The sequence below is a fragment of the Suncus etruscus genome, chromosome 14 (assembly GCF_024139225.1).
Source record: "Suncus etruscus isolate mSunEtr1 chromosome 14, mSunEtr1.pri.cur, whole genome shotgun sequence".
NCBI lineage: Eukaryota > Metazoa > Chordata > Mammalia > Eulipotyphla > Soricidae > Suncus > Suncus etruscus.
In genome coordinates, this window is record NC_064861.1 from 62,879,493 (window position 1) to 62,901,924 (window position 22,432).

At 50.8% G+C, this 22,432-nt stretch overlaps 2 protein-coding genes across 2 annotated transcripts in view; one reads left to right on the forward strand and one right to left on the reverse strand.

Annotated features, from left to right (window-relative positions):
- PRMT7 (protein arginine methyltransferase 7) overlaps positions 1-15,944 on the forward strand; it is a 41,810-nt gene extending 25,866 nt beyond the window's left edge. Inside the window, exons 7-18 of the mRNA XM_049786374.1 lie at positions 37-278; positions 1,034-1,214; positions 6,853-6,980; positions 7,695-7,830; positions 8,426-8,509; positions 8,958-9,005; positions 9,766-9,855; positions 12,245-12,406; positions 13,460-13,534; positions 14,859-15,019; positions 15,526-15,622; positions 15,722-15,944. Coding sequence (XP_049642331.1) covers positions 37-278; positions 1,034-1,214; positions 6,853-6,980; positions 7,695-7,830; positions 8,426-8,509; positions 8,958-9,005; positions 9,766-9,855; positions 12,245-12,406; positions 13,460-13,534; positions 14,859-15,019; positions 15,526-15,622; positions 15,722-15,913 — 1,596 coding nt within the window. The 3' untranslated portion in view covers positions 15,914-15,944. The remainder of the gene's footprint in view (positions 1-36; positions 279-1,033; positions 1,215-6,852; positions 6,981-7,694; positions 7,831-8,425; positions 8,510-8,957; positions 9,006-9,765; positions 9,856-12,244; positions 12,407-13,459; positions 13,535-14,858; positions 15,020-15,525; positions 15,623-15,721) is intronic.
- A 2,531-nt stretch (positions 15,945-18,475) lies between these two features.
- Positions 18,476-22,432, reverse strand: part of SMPD3 (sphingomyelin phosphodiesterase 3) — a 78,511-nt gene continuing 74,554 nt past the window's right edge. Inside the window, exons 5-8 of the mRNA XM_049786381.1 lie at positions 21,991-22,080; positions 21,794-21,857; positions 19,291-19,453; positions 18,476-19,143 (exon numbers count right to left, since the gene is read on the reverse strand). Of these exons, the coding sequence (XP_049642338.1) occupies positions 19,042-19,143; positions 19,291-19,453; positions 21,794-21,857; positions 21,991-22,080 (419 nt within the window). The 3' untranslated portion in view covers positions 18,476-19,041. The remainder of the gene's footprint in view (positions 19,144-19,290; positions 19,454-21,793; positions 21,858-21,990; positions 22,081-22,432) is intronic.

Genomic DNA, 22,432 nt, shown 5'->3' on the forward strand with positions numbered 1-22,432 from the left:
ATGGTATTGTGCTTTTGTTTTTGAATATAAATGTAGGAAAATTGTGAGGCAGTGCCCCACAAGGCCACTGTGTACGCACAGCTAGTAGAGTCCAGAAAGATGTGGTCATGGAACAAGCTTTTTCCTATCCATGTGGAGACCAGCCATGGGAAGCAAGTCATCGTCCCCCCTGTGGAACTGGAGAGGTGCCCTGGAGCCCCCTCTGTCTACGACATTCAGCTGAACCAGGTGTTGCCCACTGACTTCACGGTTCTCAGCGACGTGCTGCCTATGTTCAGGTACCAGAGAAGCTCATTGAGACATTAAGTAAGATTGGGGTTTTGGGGAATTCATCTTTTTTTTTTTGATTTTTGGGCCACACCCGGTAACGTTCAGGGGTTACTCCTGGCTATGCGCTCAGAAGTTGCTCCTGGCTTGGGGGACCATATGGGACACCGGGGGATCGAACCACGGTCCGTCCAAGGCTAGCGCAGCAAGGCAGGCACCTTACCTTTAGCGCCACCGCCCGGCCTTTTTTTTTTTTTTTTTTGTTTTGTTTTTTGTTTTTTGGGTCATACCTGTCAAGACTCTGCACTCAGAAGTCACTCCTGCAGGGCTCAAGGAACCATATAGGGTGCTGTTGACTGCCTGCAAGGCAAAAGTACACCTGCTATCCTATAGCTGTGCTCTAGACTCATGGAAGTTCTTGTTGAGCGGGAAGGATGCTGGCTGATGGCATCTGTCTTGGAAGACAGGCATTGTCCATTGCTGTCAAGACTTGTGACTGATGAAGTCACCATGATGGTTTAAAGATGGAGCTTCAGGGGCCGAAGAGATAGCAGAGGGGTAGGGCATTTGCCTTGCATGCAGCGAACCAAGGATGGACAGTGGTTTGAATCGAGGCATCCCCTATAGTCCCCTGAGCCTGCCAGGAGTGACTTCTGAGCACAGAACCAGGAGTAATCCCTGAGTGCCACAGGGTGTGGCCCCAAAACCAAATATAAATTAAAAAAAAGTAAAGATGGAGCTTCAGTTCTCAAATGTTCTTTCACAGTGTGGACTTCAGCAAGCAGGTCAGTAGTTCCACAACCTGCCACAGCAGACAGTTTGAACCGCTGACATCTGGCCAAGCCCAGGTGGTGCTCTCCTGGTGGGACATCGAAATGGACCCTGAGGGGAAGATCAAGTGTACCATGGCCCCTTTCTGGGCACACTCAGACCCAGAGGAGCTCCAGGTAAGAGGTGGGAATCTAGCGTGGTTCATGTCAGTTAGGAAATGTACCCAGTTTTGGTTGTAGCCATGTCACACGTTGAATCTTAAGAGTTCCAAGAATTTGGAGACAGAAGAGAGGATGTGAGAATCATTGTCAAAGAAGAGTTTGTTTTTGGGCTACACTCAGTGTTGCTTGTGGACCACTGATGTATCAGCCCTCCAGAGCCATGGGCACCAGAGAATGACCCTAAGGTTCCTCCTATATAGTCAGACCCTTGAGCAAACTCTCTGATCCAAGGAAAGTATTTTTTCAAAACCTATGCGCCAGAAAGGTAGGTTAGCAGGCTAAAGTACACATATGCTGGAGACCTGGTTTTATTCCCTTGCACTACTTGGTTCCTCAGGCACCTTCAGGTGTGATTCCTGGGCCCAGAGTTGGGAGTTGCCCCAGAGCTCTGCTACATATGGCCCTGTGGCCCTAAAATGTCACAAAAACAAAAACCAGGAGTGATCCCTGATAGTAGAGCCAGGAGTAACACCTGAGCATTATCAGGTGTGACTTCAAAACAAACCAAAAATACAACCCCACAAGGTTAGCTACAGTAAAATGAACTTAACATTAACAGGCTGAGTCACCATTTGGCTCCACTGCATAGAGTGCCATAGGGATTTCTATACACTGACCATCTTAAGTCCTGGTACCCCACAGGAATCACAAGGATTCTCAGACGCACTTAGAATGGGAACCTCTTAGGGCGTTTGCCTTACAAACAGGAGGACGGTGGTTTGAATCCCGGCATCCCATATGGTCCCCCGAACTTGCCAGGAGCGATTTCTGAGTGTAGAGCCAGGAGTAACTCCTGAGTGCTGCCAGGTGTGTCCCCTTCCCCCAAAGAAAATGTTCACAGCTTGACAGTGCAATGTTGGTGGAGGGTGGGGGACAAGAGGAAAAACATCATAAGGGATCCATAGTGCAGTGAGCCTGTGGCACTGTCACATGGGTGTTGATACCACGTCTATGCTCTGAAGCTCTGTTTGGGTTTTCACATGTGTACATACCTGCCAAGAGAGTCTTGTCAACTCTGCAGGAACAGACTGTGTGGCCCAGAGGCAGTCTCTCACCACTAGTCTATTCCTTGAATGAAGAGCTAAAGCTCAGTTCAGCAGGGAACCGTCCCAGCATGAGTAAAGCAGAAACAGATGCAGAGCAGAATGGGGCGTGGCAATGTGAGTGTTACCCAATGGGTGGGTGTGTGTGTATGGGAGCATCTTTGGAAGGATTCACAGAAATAGATTAAAATGCAGGTTAAAGAAAAACTTTACCTCGTCACGGGCCCGGAGAGATCGCACAGCGGCGTTTGCCTTGCAAGCAGCCGATCCAGGACCAAAGGTGGTTGGTTCGAATCCCGGTGTCCCATATGGTCCCCCGTGCCTGCCAGGAGCTATTTCTGAGCAGACAGCCAGGAGTAACCCCTGAGCACTGCTGGGTTTGGCCCAAAAAGCAGAAAAAAAAACAACAACAACTTTACCTTGTGCTTCTACCGGACTGAATAGGAGTCACTCACTTTGCTTTCTCTCTGTTGTTTTCATGTTTGTATTGTTTCATATATATGTAAAATATGAATGAGTATAATATAAGTGAATAAAGACATATATTGTAATATATATTATTTTATGTATCATACAATTATACATAATATATAACATAATCACATACATTATAGAATATATAAAATATATTTATACATTATACTTTATGTTATGTAACCTATAATATTTAACACACATATAAAATATTTATATAATATAACATTACATATTGTATAATATATAAGTGAATAAGAGAAATTGATGAAAATGGTTGCTTCTGGGCAGGGAGCTAGAAATTAGAGGTAGACAGGGAGATTTTTTTTTCATTCTACAAACGTTCTTAGAACTTTTTAATTATGTGCATGTTTTACATATCCCTCTGCACAAACTCAAAGGGGGAAAGTGAGAAAACAGCTTCAGGCTGAGGGAATCAGATCTCCCTGTTTTGAGAGCCCCTGGTACCATCAAGTCTCCTTTTTCTGTGTTCTTGGCCTCTCTCACTTGCAGGCTGGTTATTGGCCTGCTGGATCTCGACATAGACTCGAGGGAGGCCTAATAGGGACAGTGGAGGGGTTGTGTCCAATTGGTACTTGTGCATATTAGGGTAAGTGTGTGTGTGTATGTGTGTGTGTGTGTGTGCGCGCGCGCATGTGCTTGTGTATGTATACCCTGAGTGTGTGAGTCTATGTGTGTTTGGGTGAATTTGCATCTATGCAGTGTGCCTGAATGTGTGTACTTAATAAGTATGTGTGCTTGTCTTAGGGGCTTTCACAGGTTAGAATTCTCCAGAGTTGAGTGCTTTTTCTCCTGGAGTGCAAATTTAATTAGCATAAGAATAGGATGAAAAATGTTCATTAACTTTCATTTGCATATCTTCAATATGCTACTGTGTATATTTTTTCTTTGTGGTTGGTGCAGGGACTCATGTGAGGGTCAGTGAGTGGTGGGGACATGTCTCCTGACAGGGGCAGGGATATCCTGTGTCCTTCCTGACTTTTGGGCTGCTGGGAGTTGGAAGAGCCCCTAGTGACTGGGCTTCACTGTGCTGCTTGAGGCCTAGAATGTTCTCAGCCTATCTTAACTCTGACAGTGGCTGGCGTGTGGGGAGGGCACAATGATGGGCACCAAGGAATGTGCAGGGGTCTGCATCTGAGGGATGAAGAGCAGCTTTGAGAGACCCTGGTTGGTCCACCTTGTCTTTTTTTTACCCCCAGAACATAACTGGTTACATTTTCATCTCTTAGCGTGTATTCTCTGTAGACATGTTAGATGTGTGAGACTGTCTCTCTCCCACCCTTCAGCTGGATTCAAGACCAGTGGAGAGAGTGACTTGAGTGCCCCACCAGACAGGACCAGATCCTTGATCCCTGTGAGATGGGGCCACCTTTTCCTAGTTCCTGCCAGTGATGGCACCCCAGCCTTGCCGGAATTAAGCTAGGTAGCCCAGTTTTCTTTTTCTTTTTTTTCGGTTTTGGGCCACACCCAGTGACGCTCAGGGGTTATTCCTGGCTATGTACTCAGAAATCGCTCCTGGCTTGGGAGACCATGTGGGATTCCAGGGATCAAACCCAGGTCCGTCCTGGGTCAGCTGTATGCAAGGCAAACACCCTACCACTGTGCTATCGCTCTGGCCCCAGTAGCCCAGTTTCTGAGGGCAAGTCTCAGATCTTTATTTTGATTTGTTTTTTGGCACCACACCTGGCAAGGCCTAAGATTTACTACTGGCTCTGTACTCAGGAATCACCCCTGGTGGGGTTTGCGGAACCATATAGGGCCGCGATGGCGAACCTATGGCAAGCGTGCCAGCAGTGGCACTTGTAGGCCTTGCAGCTGGCACGTGGGAAGGTCCGCCATTAAGATATGGGGCACGTGCCACATAGTTTTTAGATACTAAAATCATGTTATTAAGGTTTAATTGACGTGCTGGCACTTTTGAGGAAATCCTTTGGTTTTGTGAGGCAGTTTGGGCACTCGGGCTCAAAAAGGTTAGCCATCACTGATATAGGGTGACTGGACCATGGCAGCTGCATGTAAGGCAAGTGCCCTACACACAGTACTATGGCTCTAGCCCCAGGTCTTTATTTTAAAGCAGGAGGTTATGAGTCTTGGTATATAAAATAAAACAAAAATTAATCAAAAGTGAGTCCTCCTCTCCTCCAAGCTCTGCTTCTTTGGTCTCTTCCCCTGCAGGGCACTGTCAGTGCTGACTCTGTTCCATGCTGTACTGTAACCTTCAGTGTCAGCATTTCAAGTGTCTGAGTGTCCTGGATAATGATTTAGTTTCATTTCTGAACTGCTGGGCATTTTGGTTTGTTTCCAGGTTTAATTTTTTCTCTAGCATAAATAATTTTGTGATATATGTACTTATGGGAATATAGCTTCATTTTTCTGGGTATTGGGGGGTATTGGGACCCCACCCAGTGGTGCTCAGAAATGGTCCCTGGTTGTGCTCAGGGCTCATACATGATGCTGAAAATTTGAATCTCAAGCCTGCACAGCCATGCATTAGGCAAGTACAAATGCCTTAACTCTGGTACAGTCTTCTCTGGCCCCATTTGTGTGTGTGTGTGTGTGTGTGTGTGTGTGTGTGTGCGTGCGATTTTCCCCCCCTTTGGATAGAATCCTGTGTTTTAGCTTTGTACTATCAAAAAGTATAAAGACAGCTTACCAAAGGCTGACTTTTTTTGTTTGTTTGTTTTGATTTTTGGGTCACACCTGACCTTGCTCAGGAATTAACTCCTGGCTCTGCACTCAGAAATCACTCCTGGCAGGCTCAGGACCATATGGGATGCCGGGATTTGAACCGAGGTCTGTCCTCTGTGGCTGCTTCAAGGCAAATGCCTTACTGCTGTGCTATCGCTCTACACCCCTCTTTTATTGTTTGTTTGTTTTTTGTTTTTGGGTCACACTTGGCAGTGCTCAGGGTTTCTCCTGGCTTTGTGCTCAGAAATTATTCTTAGCAGGCTTGGTGGACCATATTGGATGCTGGGGATCGAATTCAGATCAGCCGCATACAGGGCAAACGCCCTACCTGCTGTGCTATTGCTCTGGCTCCCAAAAGTTGACTTTTTTCTTTATGATACTTTTATTTAAGCACCATGATTACAAACATGTTTATAATTAGGTTTCAGTTATAAAAAAAGAACAGCCCCTTCCCCAGTACAACCTTTCCGCCACCAATGCCCCCCATCATCCTCTTCCCCCACCCCCTGCCTGCATTCAAGAGACTTGTCTTTTGACTTTTGAACATTGTAAAAACTATGTTTGCAGTTTTCAAGTACTCTAGTTGATTGCAAATGACTTAAGGATCTGTAGAGATAGTATAGGAAGTAGAGACATAGGACTTATCTGCCTTCCTTTGTCTGCAGCTAATCGCAGTTTGATCTCCATTATCACATATTGTCCCTATTGCCACATGGCCACATCTTTTTTATTTTTTTATTTTAAGTAAAAATGGGCTTTACTAGAAGGTAGTGAGGTAAGGGAGGGAGAAAATAAAAAAGGGAAAGAGTTAATGTTCTCAAGAGAGAACATGGGCTTCTTTAAATAAAGGTGGAGCGGGCCCAGTACACAATTGAGCATGGAAGTAGGGAAGTCCGAATCTCAGAAATGAGCACTAAAGATGTGGTCCCAAAACAAGAATCAAAAATCAAGAAGAGGAATAAACAAAACTTTTCTTTATTTTCTCCAGATTTATTTTGTTTTGTTTTGTTTTTGTTTTGGGGCCACACCCAGCGGTGCTCAGGAGGTACTCTTGACTCTGCGCTCAGAAATCGCTCCTAGCAGGCTCAGGGGATCATTTGGGATGCTAAGAATCGAACCTGGGTCCATCCTGGGTCAGCCAGCTTCATGCAAGGCCAAAAAAGCCCTACTGCTGTGCTATCTCTCTGGAACCCAGGTTGGCTGCATGCAAGGCAAACTCCCTACCTGCTGCGCTATTACTCTAGCTTTGAGAATGTTCTTCTTTATCTCCTTGGCACAACAGCTCTCTTGTTCACTCCCTATTTTGGCTTCACGCTCTGAAGTGGGTGCCCTTGCTACATTTTGTGAACAGTTCTCTGCTGTTTCAGTGGCGCGACCATTGGATGCAGTGTGTGTACTTCCTACCGCAAGAGGAGCCCGTGACCCCAGGCTCGTCCCTCTGCCTGACAGCCCACCATGACGACTACTGTATCTGGTACAGCCTTCAGAGGACCAGGTGTGTCCCAAGTCTCGTGAATGGGATCTGTTGCACTAGTGCAGTTATAAATGTAGGCCCCGTGGTCACCTTTTTACCCAGACAGAAAAGCAAAAAGACTTGGCTGACTGTGAGCCAAGGTTGGTAGGGACAGAGAATGCAGTTAGCGGGTAGGACACTTGCTTTGTACACAACCTACCTGGGTTCTACCCTCTGTATAGCATATGTCTCGATAAGTACAGAGGCAGGAGTAAACCCTAAGTACTGCTCAGTTTGCTTGGTTCTCTCACCTCCTCCACCTCTCCCACTCCTCCAAAAAAGAAGTTTGGGACTACCTAAGTCCTGCCATTGTGCTCAGGAGAGGGACCCGTGGAGTACGTGTTCACAAACTTTGGAATCAAATGTTCTTTGGTCCCCATGCTGGCTTGACAGCTTGAGCCATGCCTTGTGCCCCCTAAGCAGCATTTCTCAACTGGGGCCCATATGGACTCCCTGGAGATGCCAGGGGAGCCACAGGTGGATATCATATAAATTGTGGAGTTACTGCATTGAGGTGAGGGGTCTGACCAGTAGGCCAGGGTGGCTGCCGAGTAGAAGCAAGGTCAGAAGGGGCCTCAGTTGGAGATGGTGAGAAGCCAAGGTCTGGAGTGCTATAACGTGCACCCAGGCCCCTAGGGCAGGTCCAGGGCTAGGCACTGCTGCTCAGTACCCCCTAACACTTCCTCCCTGGCCTAGCCCCCAGAAGAACATAAGAGCCACTGTAGTGCGCCCTGTGTGTGACTGCCAGGCTCATATTCTCTGGAACCGGCCTCGCTTTGGAGAGATCAACGATCAGGACAGAACGGACCAGTACATCCAGGCCCTAAGGACTGTGAGTTCCTGCCCCCAGGGGCCTCTGTGGAGCAGGACAGGGACCTCAGATTGATGCTGGCCTGTGATTTGCTACTTTTCTGGGCTTTCTCGTCTCTGGATAGGCAATTAGGCAGGGTGGGAGGGAACAGGGAGTGCCTATTCTTGGGCTTATTCTCTGCTCTCCTGGGAGAGGCTGTAGCTGGGAATCCTCCACTCCCTGCTCCATGTGTTGCTGCAATTCTGGATGCTATTCTAGTGGACTCAGCTGCCTTGTTGGACCATTTATTTACTGTTTTCTTTTCAAATTTTCTGAAGTGTAGATCTGATCATCTAACTTTGCCTGGAAACCTTTGCTCCTTATTGTCTTGTAGTGGGGTATCTCAGCCATGGGTTCACATATAAAGGGCTCATGTGCATAGGTGGGGACAAAAAGGGGAGGTAGAGGCCAAAGTGTCCTGACTTACCCTGGGACCAGCTCCCAGACTCTGGTGAGTGACCCCACAGGCCCGCAGCTAGCCTGCCAGCCTGAGGAGGGTCTTCCCTGGGGTAATAGGGTGAGTGGGAGAAGGTCCTAGTAGAGTGTCTCTGGTGCTAAGGGGCTGTTCTTCCTGCAGGTGCTGAAGCCAGGCAGTACCTGCCTATGTGTCAGTGATGGCAGCCTGCTCGCTGTGCTGGCCCATCATCTAGGTGCCAAGCAGGTACTCATGGGACCTTCTCTACCTCCCAAGCACAGCCTGAGTCAGGGTGGTGTGTGGCCCCAGTTCTGTGATCTTAGAGGCCTTACCAGGCCCCAGTCCCGGGATTTGGGGAATTGTTTCTTCTTCCACAGGCAGGAGTTCCTTGCATGGGTGAGGGTGGGAAGGAGGTCAGTCTGTCCTCTGGATGAGGGCTGGAGGTCTGTCCTGTGGAACGCACAGGTTGGGTACTTTTTTTTTTTTGGGGGGGGGGTCATACCTGGCTGTGCTTAGGGGTTATACCTGGCTCTGTGCTCAGAAGTCGCTCCTGGCAGGTTCCAGGGACTATATGGGATGCTGGGATTTGAACCTGGGTCTGTCCTGTCTTGCCTGTATGCAAGGCAAAGTCCCTACTGCTGTGCTATCATTTTCTGGACTTCTTACTCCCATTAATCACCTGTTGTCTCTTTAGGTATTTACAATAGAGAGTTCAGCGGCCTCGCATAGACTGATGGCAAAAGTAAGTGGTAATTGGTACTGAAACACTGGGGACCCTTGAGTGGCCCGAGTCTGGGATCATGGCCTTGCAATAGCTGCTAACAGTGAGCTCTTGCTAAGACAGTGGGGTTGGGGGAAGAGCCGTGTCCTCTGGGGACTAAATCTGGGTTCAGTTCCCTCCCTGGTTCACTGGTGCAAGATATGCTGGCTTTTTCCCCTCACTCATGAACTCCCATTGGTGCTGGAACTGATTGATGGTTTGTTTCTGGGATACCAGGCTTATCTGACTGGTTCTGTGACCTGATCCCTGTCCCTGCTGATGATTAGTTTTGGTGATTGGGTAAGAGGGATAGGGTTTTTTTTTTTTTGTTTGTTTGTTTGGCCCCCCCCCCCCACCTCCCAGGACCACTTCCCCTATGTAACCACAGCTTCCCATTCTGTAGGGTCTTATTCTCTGTATCTATAAGGGTGACCCTTCCCAGGGGACAGGGGAGGGTCTCTGGGATTGGGGATGTAGCCTCATAAATGAGGGGTACTTTCTGTTGGCTTAAAGAAGACCTTTCCAGGGAGTGCTGAGTGACCACTCTTCTGAAAAGGGATGGCAGGCATCAGTAAGTTTGGGACCCTCTGATCTTTGGGATGAGAAGAGAGAATGCCCCCAAATAGTTGAAAGTATTCTGCAACTATTTCACTGGAAAACTGCAAGCAGAAAAAGCACCTTTGAGCTTTTTTGCCCCCTGAACAAAACCAATGCTTTTTATTTCTTCTTATTTCTCTCTAAGATCTTCAGAGCTAACCACTTGGAAGATAAAATTAATATCATAGAGAAACGGGCCGAATTACTCACATTGGCTGACTTGGAAGGCAAAAAGGTGAGTTGGTAGACTGCGTTTGTGGCTGACAAACCTCTAAGCTGGCCCCTACCACCCTGCCCCTGGGCCCTCTCCACCATGTAGGGTGAGGCAGGTGCAGAGATGCACAGTAGGCATTGCCAGCAGTAGTCTCTGTCCCTGCAGGTAAACACAGGGCGAAGGGTGCCTCCTGTTTCCCTCACATAGTCCCCATCATCTACTTCTTCCTACATAGGTGGGCTCCAGGCCCCTGTGGGTTTGAGTGACTGAGCACTGTGTAAACCGTCTCCTGATCGACTCCCTCCTCTGTCCACCTCACATCTGTCCCTTTTCTCTCGTCTCCACCTGCTACTTCTTGCTCTTCCTGGATCTCCCTTCTTAAAGGTGACATCTGGGTGTCCTGCTGCTCACATTTCCTTCTCCTGGGACACCCCTTTCTGCATGAGGGCTGCAGCTGTCCCGTTCACAACTGCCTTCTCTAGCCTCGCATGATGGTATTGTGACATGATTTCATGCCCATAAAAATGAACCCATTCCAAGCACACAGCTCTGTGAACTTTATTTCTATATGGTTTGGGGGCCACACCCCACAGTGCTTAGGGTTTACTCCCACCTCTGTGCTCAGGGATGACTCCTGATGTGGCTTAGAGAACTTTATGGGGTACCAAGTGTTGCATTAAGCCCTTAGGATGGACTTGGATGGTGGATGGAGGCCACGTGGCTCTATCCCCCATTAACCGGTGGGTCTGGGTCCAGAAAAGCGATGGGTATTGAACTCACTCACAGGCAGGCTTCCAGAGAGATAACATCTTTATTCAGCCCTAGCCAACAGATGCGGCTGCTAACCATTTACGCATGCCATTCTTTTTTTTTTTTTTTTTTTTTAATTGGGCCACACCCTGTGACGCTCAGGGGTTACTCCTGGCTATGCGCTCAGAAGTTGCTCCTGGCTTCTTGGGGGACCATATGGGATGCCGGGGGATCGAACCTCGGTCCGTCCTAGGCTAGCGCAGGCAAGGCAGGCACCTTACCTCCAGCGCCACCGCCCGGCCCCACGCATGCCATTCTTAGCTTGCCCTGCATCTTAACTCCTTTCAGCCATCTTCCCTCTGACCTCCATGCTGGCAAAGACCAAAAGCCTTAATCCTCTCCCGTCAAAGCCTTACCTACCCTTTCCAAGACCCCTCCCCAAAATGGGCGGGGTCTTGCAGGTGAGATCAGGTTACACAGGAAGAAGGGAGGATGGGGCCACACCAGAGATTGAACCCAGGTTAGCTATGTGCCAGACAAGCACACTGCCTGCTGTACCATTTCTCCAAGCCTAAATGTTGTTAATCTTTATTTTTAATTTTAAAGACATGATGATTTACAAAGTTGTTCAAAATAGAGTTGTTCAGGCATAACTGAACTCCATCAGTGTTCTGAAGTTCCATGTTACATACACACCTTCAGCCTGTCCCCTTGGTAAGCATATCACAAATTTTTTCTCCAACAAAACTTAAAGAAATGGCATATGGAATTGCTAGAAAGTAAATCAATAAAAGTCTGCTTGTGATAATTGCTGTTTTTTATCTTAATCTAGTAGAGGGAGTTGCTATCTTTCTTGTTTTTCTGACCCTAGCAGTGCCTGGGGACCACGTAGTGTCAGGAATCAAACCCAGCACCTTACATCTGCAGGGCATGTGTCCCTCTGCAGTAGGCTCCAGTCTTTGACATCTGCAGACTCAGTTAATGGTAGCTAGTAACTTTTTGGTGGACAGGAAATGTATGTGCCCAGCAGTTGTCCACCTACTGCTCTGGTATGTACATGAGCTTGGATTTTTGGTAAATTGAAGGAGCTGTACTAGAGTTGGGGTCTGGCTTAATTGGTAGAGCCCGTGCTTGGCATGTGTGTTCCAGCCCTGGCATTGTCCATAGTGTCAGAAGTGTCCCCTGCTGATAGTGTGGTCCTAGCACCACAGAACACCAAAGACAACACAAAAAATTGCCACTGCACAGTCTCATTTGCAGCCATTCCTGTCACCCAGTCTCCCACCCATTTGCTCTGGGTCAAGTACTTTGCTGGGTACTGACGATACATTGCTGCCAATGTCCACCCCCTGCTTCAGAGTTCAGTGAAGAGGTCACCAGATGCACCCTGGCCATAAACTAACAAGGTAGAGTTTGGTAGGATTTTCTCAATACAGCCCTTCCCGATACTTTTTACTGAACCTTCCCAACCTCTTCCTTGTTTTCTTCTTGGTCACTGTGCCCCTGAGGGCAGGACCAGTGACATATGTCACACTCAGGAGCAGATTTGGCATACGTGGCTTGTGAGAGAGGGAGTGGCCCAGAACTTGAGTCCTCTGAAACCCAAGTACTGTCCTTTGCTGGATCCTCTGACTTCCTAGCCTGCCTCACTCCTTTCCAGATCTCTCTCCTCCTGGGTGAGCCATTCTTCACCACCAGCCTGCTGCCATGGCACAACCTCTACTTCTGGTATGTGCGGACTGCCTTGGTAGAGCTCCTAGAGCCTGGGGCCACTGTGATGCCCCTGGCAGCCTCGTTGCACATGATGGTCGTGGAGTTCAGGGTAGGTCACCCAGAGGGTTGGGCAGAAGGGTGGCAGGGAGAGGGTGGTGCTGGGCAGCTTGTTTTCTTGCAAAGGCCTTGGGCGCTGGGGGAGTGACTCAGGCCTCAAGGTTGGGTCTTTTGTGTTGGTCTGTCTCGGCTCAACACCGTTGGATTGGAGAGACTCGCCTTTTTTCAAAAAACAGTAATTTGACATTTGAAATGGAAATGACTGTGTTGTCATTTGACAATTATGGCTTATCAGAATAATTAAAAGATAGAAATTAAGAGCTGTGCAGCTTGCTCTGCTTGTGAGAGTTGAGGCTGTTGCTGTGAAAAGCATTCTAAGATCAGAGTCAGCCTCTTTTCTTTCTGCAAGACAGAATTGAAAAGCATCGTTTTAATTTTCTCATCAAAGTAGCACAGTCATTTTGGGAAAGGCACTTTAAATTTTTTTTTTATTATTAAAAGCCTTTTTAAATGCTTTTAACATAAAATGCGGAGTGAACTTCATTTGGTGTTTCTTTGTAAGAAATGTCTTTCTCCTCCGAGTCGCCTGGTGTTGGTGCTTATTTTCTGGGTATTTTTTCTGTGAAAATGATTTACCTGACCAGATTGCCACAGATTGTACTGACACTGTTGTCATTGCTGAATGGGGATGCAGAGCAGCACATATTCTTAGGCGGTTTTCCTGGCCTCAGGGCTTTGTGACCAAGTACCCATGAGTTTCCTCCCTCCATATCCTGGATCAGAATATTCTCTCCTGAGAAGCGTGTTCAGGAGATTTAGACAGGGAATGTAGGAACCTGCTCTGGGTCTTGGGCTTATGGCCTGCAGTGTTTAAGATCCTGTATGTTTGATGTCTCCAAGTCACTCCAGCCTCCTGGTTCTCTTTCAAGGGTTCTGGAACGTGTGACTTTTTCCCAGGTTAGGGATGAGAGCTGCTCCTGGCTCCAGCTCAGTGGCCTTTTCCTGGCCTTGTCTCCCTGATTCTCTGTGGCCCTGGGTGCTGTCCTGCACTTCTGCCATTTCCCTACCCTGCCAGGAGTTTGACAGGGTCCTACCTTCCTCACAGGACTTGTGGCGGATCAGGAGCCCCTGTGTCAACTGCGAAGGCTTCGATGTTCACATTATGGATGACATGATCAAGGTAGCGTGGTAGCACCCTCACCCTATCCACGTGGCCACAGGCTCTGACTGGCACATGTTGCTCTCATGGAAGGAAGCTGTGGAAAACAGGCTTCTCTTCGGGGCAGTGTGGGCAGGTGCTGCCTTTTCATTTGCTTCCTTGTGAGCAGGACCCTGGTGCTATGCCCAGAGTTTGTACCCAGTTGTGCTGCTACTGTTACCAGGACAATCTTGGTGCCATCAGCACCAGCCACTGGAACTGCTCCCACCAGTGCTGACAGTTTGTTGGTCAGAACCATCTGAGAAGGCAGCATATGCCCCGAGTGCCTCAGTGTCATTTCTGGGCCCTGCTTCAGGGAAGGGTATGAAGCTCGGGAGGGCGTGGAAGGAGGGTCCTGTGGGGCTGTTGTTCATAGCCATGGAGAACCCCACCATTGTGGCCATAGTGGGAGTGAGGCAGCCCCATGCCTATGTGAAAGTGATGCATTCCCATATCTATGTGAGGGTGAGGCAGCCTCGTGCCCATACTAGGGCAGTTTCGGGAGCAGGATGCAATGAGAACAGGCTGGGTATGGGTGAAGGGCACCATACATATAGGAGGAGTGTCAGGGATGGAGTGAGACTGAATGGGGAAGTCATTTGTCTTTGTGCTTTGCTCTCTGCTCACATTATTCCACAGTGGATGTGGCTGCTTGTATAAGTTCCAAGTAAGGGGCCGGGCGGTGGCGCAAAGAGGTAAGGTGCCTGCCTTGCCTGCGCTAGCCTTGGACGGACCGCGGTTCGATCCCCCGGCGTCCCATATGGTCCCCCAAGCCAGGAGCGACTTCTGAGCGCATAGCCAGGAGTAACCCCTGAGCGTTACCGGGTGTGGCCCAAAAACCAAAAAAAAAAAAAAAAAAAAAGTTCCAAGTAAAATTTTTTTTTTTTTTTTTTTTTTTTGGTTTTTGGGTCACACCTGGCAGTGCTCAGGGGTTATTCCTGGCTCCAGGCTCAGAAATTGCTCCTGGCAGGCACAGGGGACCATATGGGGCGCCGGGATTCGAACCGATGACCTCCTGCATGAAAGGCAAACGCCTTACCTCCATGCTATCTCTCCGGCCCCCCAAGTAAAAGTTTTTAGTCTTCAGAGCAGCCTGTGAGCTGGGTGGAATTGTCACCTTTGAAGTTTGGTATAAGGCCATTTACCAAGATGACTGGAAGGAAGGGGAGAAGCCCAGGTTTGAGTGGGGTCTTTTTCTGTAAGGACTTGGTGCCACTTGGCTGAGGCAGGTGCCCTGAGGAACCACAGACATAGCCAGCAAGGCATCCACAGCCATGAGCACATACAGCTCCCTGTCCCCCTTCAGCAAGCCTTGGACTTCCGGGAGAGCAAGGAGGCAGAGCCGCACCCCCTTTGGGAGTACCCCTGCCGAAGCCTCTCCGACCCCCATCGCATCCTCATCTTCGACTTCTGCCAGCCTGTCCCCAAGCAGTCTATATGTGCTCGGGGCTCCATTGAGCTGAGGAGGTGAGCTTGGCTCCTGGACTGGGTGGTGCAGGGCTAGCACAGGGTCTCCTGTCTTAACCTGAGCTGGAGTGGCAGGGAGTGCTGCAGTGGGCTCTGCTGGTCCCTGTACTTGAAAATCCATTGCCCCGTGGATCAGAGCTGCAAAGCTCAAATGCGGGGTTGCCCTGGTTACCTACGGCCCCTGTCTGATCCTCTTGGGAGCTGCAGCGCCATCAGAGGTGACATCCCTTCTAGCCCTGTCCATCCCCAGCTCCCTTGAACTGGTTGTGGCTGATTCCTGGGACCAGGGGACAGGGTAGCTCTCTGTCTTATTCTTACAGTCACATCCTTCCCAGCCTCCTGTACCCACATTTCTGTGAGCTTAGGCTGAGCAGACCTGAGTGCTCAGCTAGCTCTGGGCCCTCACTCTGCACTTGGAAGCATGGCCTCCATGAGTGGGGAGCATGGAAGGGAGCATGGAGGGGCCAGGCCCATGTGCTGATAGTTCTGTCCACTCGCTGCTCCAGGCCCGGGAGGAGCCATGGCGCAGTGCTGTGGATGGAGTACAACCTGACCCCCAGCAGCACCGTCAGCACCGGCCTCCTGAAGCCCCTGGAGGACCAGGTAGTATGAGGGTGCCAGCCCCTCAGAGCTGGAGGGGGCCCCTGCAGTGGAGTGGGGGAGTTGGGGCCCCTTGCCCATTGCTCATTGCTCCTCCTGCAGGGGGACTGTTGCTGGAACCCTCACTGCAAGCAGGCCGTGTACTTCTTCAGCCCTACCCTGGACTCTACAGTGCTGCCAGGCAGCTCCCGAACCATCAGCTACTCAGTGGAGTTTCACCCTGACACTGGCAATGTCACTATGGACTTCTCGCTCTTGGGTACCCCAGAACTGGGCGCCAACTCTGGCTTGTGAGAAATAAAGTGTCCGAGGGCTCTGGGCGGAACTGTGTGGCTTTCTTTGGAGGGCCATGAGACTCTAGTGCCAGTCTCAAGGACTCCTAACTGAGGAGAGGGGAAAACCTCATTTCAGGGGACACCTAATCTGCACTGGGTCCGAGGAACCCTTTGTAGGAGGGAGCAGAGTCCCCAGGGTTGCCACAGATGTCAGCAGCACCTGCAGGCCCCCATGTGACAGGTTGATGTAGGGTCTCCCCCCTCTGCTCCTGGAAAGTCACCAAGCTCATGGCCCATCCTGCCCCATGGGCAGTACCAGCTAAGCCCTGAGGTCTGGGGAGAAAGCCCTTTGTGCCTCCTTTGTGCTGCTCCTGAGGAAAGGTGCTATCTTTGGGCATCTGGGAAGGGAAGGCAAGAGCACCCTAGCCTGGTCTCCCCAAACTCAGGGGCCTTGTGCTGGTCACTCCCATTTCTCCAGGGAAGAGGGGAAATGGACCCCCACCCCACCCCCGCCAACCCTAAGTGAAAGAACCTTAGCAGCCTGACTTCCTGTTGGCGTTCAAAGCAGATCTGGATCGTAACCATCCTGTCAGGATAGCTGCACCCCAGTTTGATAGGAATAAGTGGACAGCACCAGCCTTGAGCCTCACAGTTTTATTTTGTTTTGTCCTCGATATCCATCCTTCCTTTCAGCACCAGTAAAGGAAAAAACACCTCTCTTTCCAAAATATTTTTATCAGGTGTAAAGATATTTCTTCTAGGGAAGAATCGTGTAGATAGATAGTTGATAATGTTTTTACCAAAACCTTGGGTGTGCTTACCATATAAAACCCCTAATGTCCCATGAGAATACAATACAGAAAAAAATACAGAAATTAAAAAAGTGTTTTTTTTTTCTTTTTTTAAAACAGTATTTCTAAATTTCAGCAAGTTAATACAATAGTTAAAAAGCATCAGGTTAATATTTATACTTAAAACTCAGGGTGGTTGGACAAATGAACGTGGCCGTTTCCTTCGAGACTGACCCCATCTCCCGGCCTCTCCCAAGGAGACAGCTGAGGGGCCTCGGTGCATGCCAGGGGCTCTGGGATGTGGGTCCTGCCCCTCTGGGCCTAGAGGCCATAGATCTTTCTGCTTTTTAAAAAATCAAAATGGAAAAGGTCTGGCTTCTTGCACACCCCCAGGCGTCCATGGGCCTAGAGGACTGTGTATGTGTGAGCAAAGGCAGCTCGTGCAGCAGCCGAAGGTGGGGAGGGATGGCCTGCTCTCAAGGTCAGGCCAGGGGCATAGGCGACCTCACAAGGACAGGAGCTGACTGGCCAGGCACCAGGAGGTGTGACTTGCCTAGGGCCACCCTGTGAGTTAGGGGGACAAGCACGGACCTAGGCCTGGTGCCCCGCAGAATGGCCTGCCAGATGCTGCTGTCCGAGGGAAGGATGTTTTCTGGGATTATCCTGCTTTAGGATCCCAGCCTCTGTCTCTGCTCTTCTGGGCCCATATCCTGAGCTCCACCTTGTAGGGGCCCTGTGGCCCCACAAAGTCTTGCTATGACCTAGCACAGCCCAGGTCACGGTGAGCAGCCCCTTGACATCAGTGTAGGGCTGGGCTGGACAAGGAGTCTCCTGCTGTGGATCCTCAATACAGCACTGGCCAAGCCAGGTAGGTGAGGGCAGACTGGCGCTGACTCAGGCAGTGGACCCCAGAAATGCCTGTCCTGCTGATCAGGACTGCTCGTGGTCCCATACATCACATCGGGGACAAGGCACAGCATTGGCGCCTGGCACCAGCAGGCATTCCCCAGCTGGGCTGGACACAAGGTCAGGGATGGGGAGGGTGCTAGCAGGGATGGCCAAGAACAGTCTTGCAGGAGAAGCCTCGTACCCAAAACAGGTGTGTCTGTGGACAAGGGGTTAGGGGTCTTTGCTGCAGGACTAGAGCTACCCTGGTACGATAGTGGCCATCAGTGTGCCTGGGTGCCAGTCAGTCCCTCGCCTGCTCTGGGCAAGCAGTGGGCTCTGCCCCGGCCACCCTGACCTGTCCCAAGGGGCAAGGGACAGCAAACCCTGTAGTGGCAGTTAGGGGGTGTGAGAGGACAGGGGGACCCGCCCAGAGATGGGCAGAAGGTTCCTGAGCTCAGCCAACGTGTGTGTGTGTGTGTGTGTGTGTGTGTGTGTGTGTGTTGTGTGTGTTGTGTGTGTAGGGCCATCCCTGGAGAGGGATTGGTTGTGTGTGTGTGTGTGTGTGTGTGTGTGTTGTGTGTGTGTAGGGCCATCCCTGGAGACGGATTGGTCTAATCCGAAGGTGTGGAAGGGACACAGGCCCAGGCTGGGAGAAGGATGTATTGGTTCTGATGGAAGAGAAGCAGCTCCAGATCTCACTTTCCAAATCAGGACTCCCCAACCCAACACGAGTTCTTCCTGTTTAAAAGCGACACCCTCGGTCTTTCCACCTCAGCCCACTGGGGTGCAGGGCCTACCCATTTCAGCAAGATCAGCATCCTTCTGAAGGGTGGTGGTTAAGCCACACTCTACTTTTCCTGTGAAGTTGTGATCGCCCTTGAGTGCCTGACACTGGGAGGCCTGGGTCCCTGCCTGGTGTATGGTAGGCTGGCAGGGAGCCGGCTGGCAGCCCCATGGCCCTGAAGTGCTTCTTTGGCTGGTTCTGATTGTGTTTGGAGTTTCGTCTTGGGTGAGGCCCGTGTGAGGGGTATGTGTGGCTAACGGCGTGGCACATGGCATGCGGACAGCAGGCATGCGAGGGTGCGGGCATGCGAGACAACATGGCAGCAGACGAGAAATGATGAACCCTGGAGAAGCTTGAGATACAAAGAGTATGGAAACCCGGTTCTTATACTGGCCCACCTCTTACAAACTAGGTTGTGCTGTAGAATCGTAGAAAATCTCGTTGTGAAAGAGAATGGCACTGGTTGGGCAGCTTGGCCCCGGGCGGGCCTGCCTCCTCCTGTCCGAGGCAAGAGCACAGAGGTGCAGGGCAGCGGCATCCAGAACGTGGGGACTGGCTGTGGCTTCCCCGGCTCTCCTGGCACTGGGAGCCACTGCTGTCCAGAAAGGAGGTGGCCCTGGATGGGAGCCCCCCCCACAAGCTCTGAGGGCCACAGAGCCCACTCCTCCCGGTGACGTGGCTGCGCTAAGCTTCCTCCTCTCCCGAAGACACCATTAGTCGCATGGCCACTGGAAGGTGGTCAGTCAGGCCTGCCAGCTGGGTGACGAAAACGAACTCTTCCACCTCCTGTGGGGACAGAAGCATCTGTCAGGTCCAGAGCGCATCTTTCAGTGGAAGTGGTTCTTGGAGGGGCCCCTGGACATCCATGACACAGGCCCTGCTTCTGCCCCCGCCCCCACCCCCACCCCAGCCCAGCTGCCCAGCCTGACTCACGGCTTTCCAGTCTGGGGCCAGCCCCTCCTCGCCGTGCAGCAGGTAGTCGATGCGACGCCCGTTGCCCTTTAGCAGGTCCTTGCGCCCTTTCTGTCCTCCCCCTGGGCTCTTGCTGGTAGGGAAGGCCAGGTACTCACGACGGCCCTCCTCGCTTTCCAAAACCCTGTGTTGGTGCAAAACAAGGACATGACTTCTGTGCTCCTATGTTCCCCATGCTCCCCACCTTCCCCGGGGCCCCGGGGCTTTCTGTCCTCACTTCTCTTTTGTGTTTTTGCTTTTGCTTTTGGGCCACCCCCGGTGGCACTCAGGGGTCACTCCTGTCTCTGTGCTCAGAAATCAACCCTGGCAGGCTCGGGAGACCATATGGGATGTTGGAAATTGAAATTGGGTTCATCCTGGGTTGGCCATGTGCAAGGCAAATGCTATCACTCTGGCCTCCTTCTTTCATTTTTGCTTTGGGGCCCCACCTAGAAATGTTCAGGGATATTCCCTGGTATGCTCAGGGGACTGTATAGGATGCTGGGGAATGAACCTGATCAACCGTGCACAAAGCAAGTGCCCTCCCTGCTGGATTCTGGCCCCCTCACCTTCCCTGTGGGAGGGTTCATGGCTGTGGCTGTAGTGTGGGCCTGGCTCTGCTCAGAGCCTGCAGCTGAACTGGGGATTTTCCCAACCCTCCTCCAGAAATGGGTTCGATTCCCGTGCCAGTGGGACCTGTGTACAGAGAGGACACTTGGACTTTGGGGATGCCTTTCCTCTCTTAGATTCCCCCGATCCCTCCCTTGACCTGCCATGTTTTAGGCAACATGGGGTGCAGCTGCTGGCCTTTGATCTGAGCAAGGAAACCCACATACATCAGCACCAGGGGTGATTCTAGAAGGAGGCAGGTGTTTAGACAGGGCATCACCCCCGATCTTTTTATTTATTTTTAATTTTGAGTCACATCCAGTGGTGCTTGGATTATTCCTGGCTCTGAGCTCGGGGGTGGGTGGTGGGTAGGGGGTGGATAGGGCATGTGGGATGCCAGGGAACGAACCATATGCTAGGCAAATGCCCTACTGTGCTATTGCTACAGCTCCTGGTTGTTTTTTTTTTGTTTGTTTGTTTGTTTGTTTGGTGTTGTTTTTAGGCCACACCTCCTGGCTCTGTGCTCAGGAATCACTCCTGGCAGGCTTGAGGGATATGGGATGCTGGGGAACAAACCTGGGTCAGCCACATACAAGGCATGTGCTATTCCTAATCTTACCTGGCTTCTTTCCTACAGGGCCTGAGCACTAATGAGTTCTGGGGGCAGATACAAAGCAGTTGCTGGCCAGTGCTTCGATAGGAGGTGTTGCCACCAGGGGTGCTGCTGATGGCACAAGAGGCAGGACATTGGGCCAGCTGTCAGCCTAGGTCTCTACCAGAGCTGCATCTGCCTGGAGATGAGCAGGCTGGTGACACGCAGGGCTTTGCTCAGCACCAGTGACCATCCACCACCGCTCTCGCCTTTGATAGTTAATTCCAGCATCAATGATCCGGGAGTTATTGATAGTCAGTTCTTAATCATCATCTCATAAAAAGACCATTTTCTTGGCATAGGCTGATGTTTCCATTTAGTCTATAATCTGATTAATTGGCTAGAATTAGCTTCCCAAGCTGGTGCCCAGCGCAGTGCTGTCTGGGCTGTGAGTTACAGAGCAGGGCTGCCTGGGGTCTCAGCAGCATGCTCTGTTGAATCTGAAGCTGCTGTAAAGACAATGACTTGAATTGCTTCTTCTCTGCAAATGCACCTTTGCTGAATGCCGCTGCCTCTGAGCTGTGCTTTGCCTGATGATATCTTTCAGTTGGGGGCTGCCAGCTACGAAGCCAACCTAGAGCTCTGCTATAAAGGCTTGGGAAGCCCCCATCGCTTCTGGGATTTTGTTTTGTTTTGCTTTGCTTTTGGGTCACACCTGGTGGTGCTCAGTGGTTACTCATTGCTCTGCACTCAGAAATTGCTCCTGGCAGGCTCAGAGGACCATATGAGATGCCGGGTATTGAACCAGAGTCTATTCGGGGTTGGTGCATGCAAAGTAAAAGCCTTACTGCTGTGCTATCACTCCAGCGTCTTCTGAGAGGTTCTGACCCAGGCACCTGTCCTCCAAAGCAGGTAGTGCTTGAGCAGGCCCAGCTTCTGTCTAGGATCTCCTCGCCCCAACTCCCCACTTTCTCCTCCTGGCCACCTTGGGGTGTGTGAGAGTCACTGCAACTTCTATGCCTGTCCCTATATTTTGTTTTGCTTTAGGGACTATAATCCTCAGTGCTCAGAGGTGGCTGGAGTGGGAGGGATGAGGGAATTGTGTGGTGATGGGACCAAACTAGGGGTTCCCAGGTGCAGGAGTTTGTGCTTTGGCCCTTGATCCCTGGCTCCCAGGTATTCTCACAGCATTGTGCTTACCCCACTTCTAACCCTGGGTCAGGGCCTTACTCATCCCTAGGGGCTGCACTTTGGAATGGGTGGGTGGGGGTGTCAGGCACTTACTTTTGCAGATTGTCAGGGCTGGCCACATCCTCGTCGTAGAGACCATCCTGGTCCAGCAGGGTGCCTGGTGTTTAGGGAAAGTGTGTGGGCACAGGAACGGTCCCACCAGTCTTCAAGAGTGCAAGAACTCCTGCAGACCCCCCATCATACTGACCCTACCCCCTGCCCCAGCCCCTGTCCCGTCTTCTCAGGCTCACCGATGACCCAGGGCTTCTCCTCCCCAGGCCCCAAGCGGCAGGGGTCCTTGTAGCGTGTAAACAGGGAATGTTGCTGCTCCAGCTTGTCATCTGCAGGGAGAGGTGAGGAGGTGCTGTAACCTCAGTCCTGTCCTGTGACCATAGGCTACCAAGTCCCACCAGGACCATGCCCCTAAGGGAGTTGCATGGGGGTCACTGCACCCCTCCCCACCCACAGTCCAGTCTCAGCCTTCCTGCTGGTGGAGACTGCTCATGGCCCTCCTGGACCTTTGCAGGTTCTGTAGAAAACCCACATGTTGCCTGAATTGAGGAAGAAGTGGGACCTCACAGAGGCCAGAAGAATCTCTCTCTGTCTCTGTCTCTGTCTCTGTCTCTCTGTCTCTGTCTCTCTCTCTCTCTCTCTCTCTCTCTCTCTCTCTCTCTCTCTCTCTCTCTCTCTCTC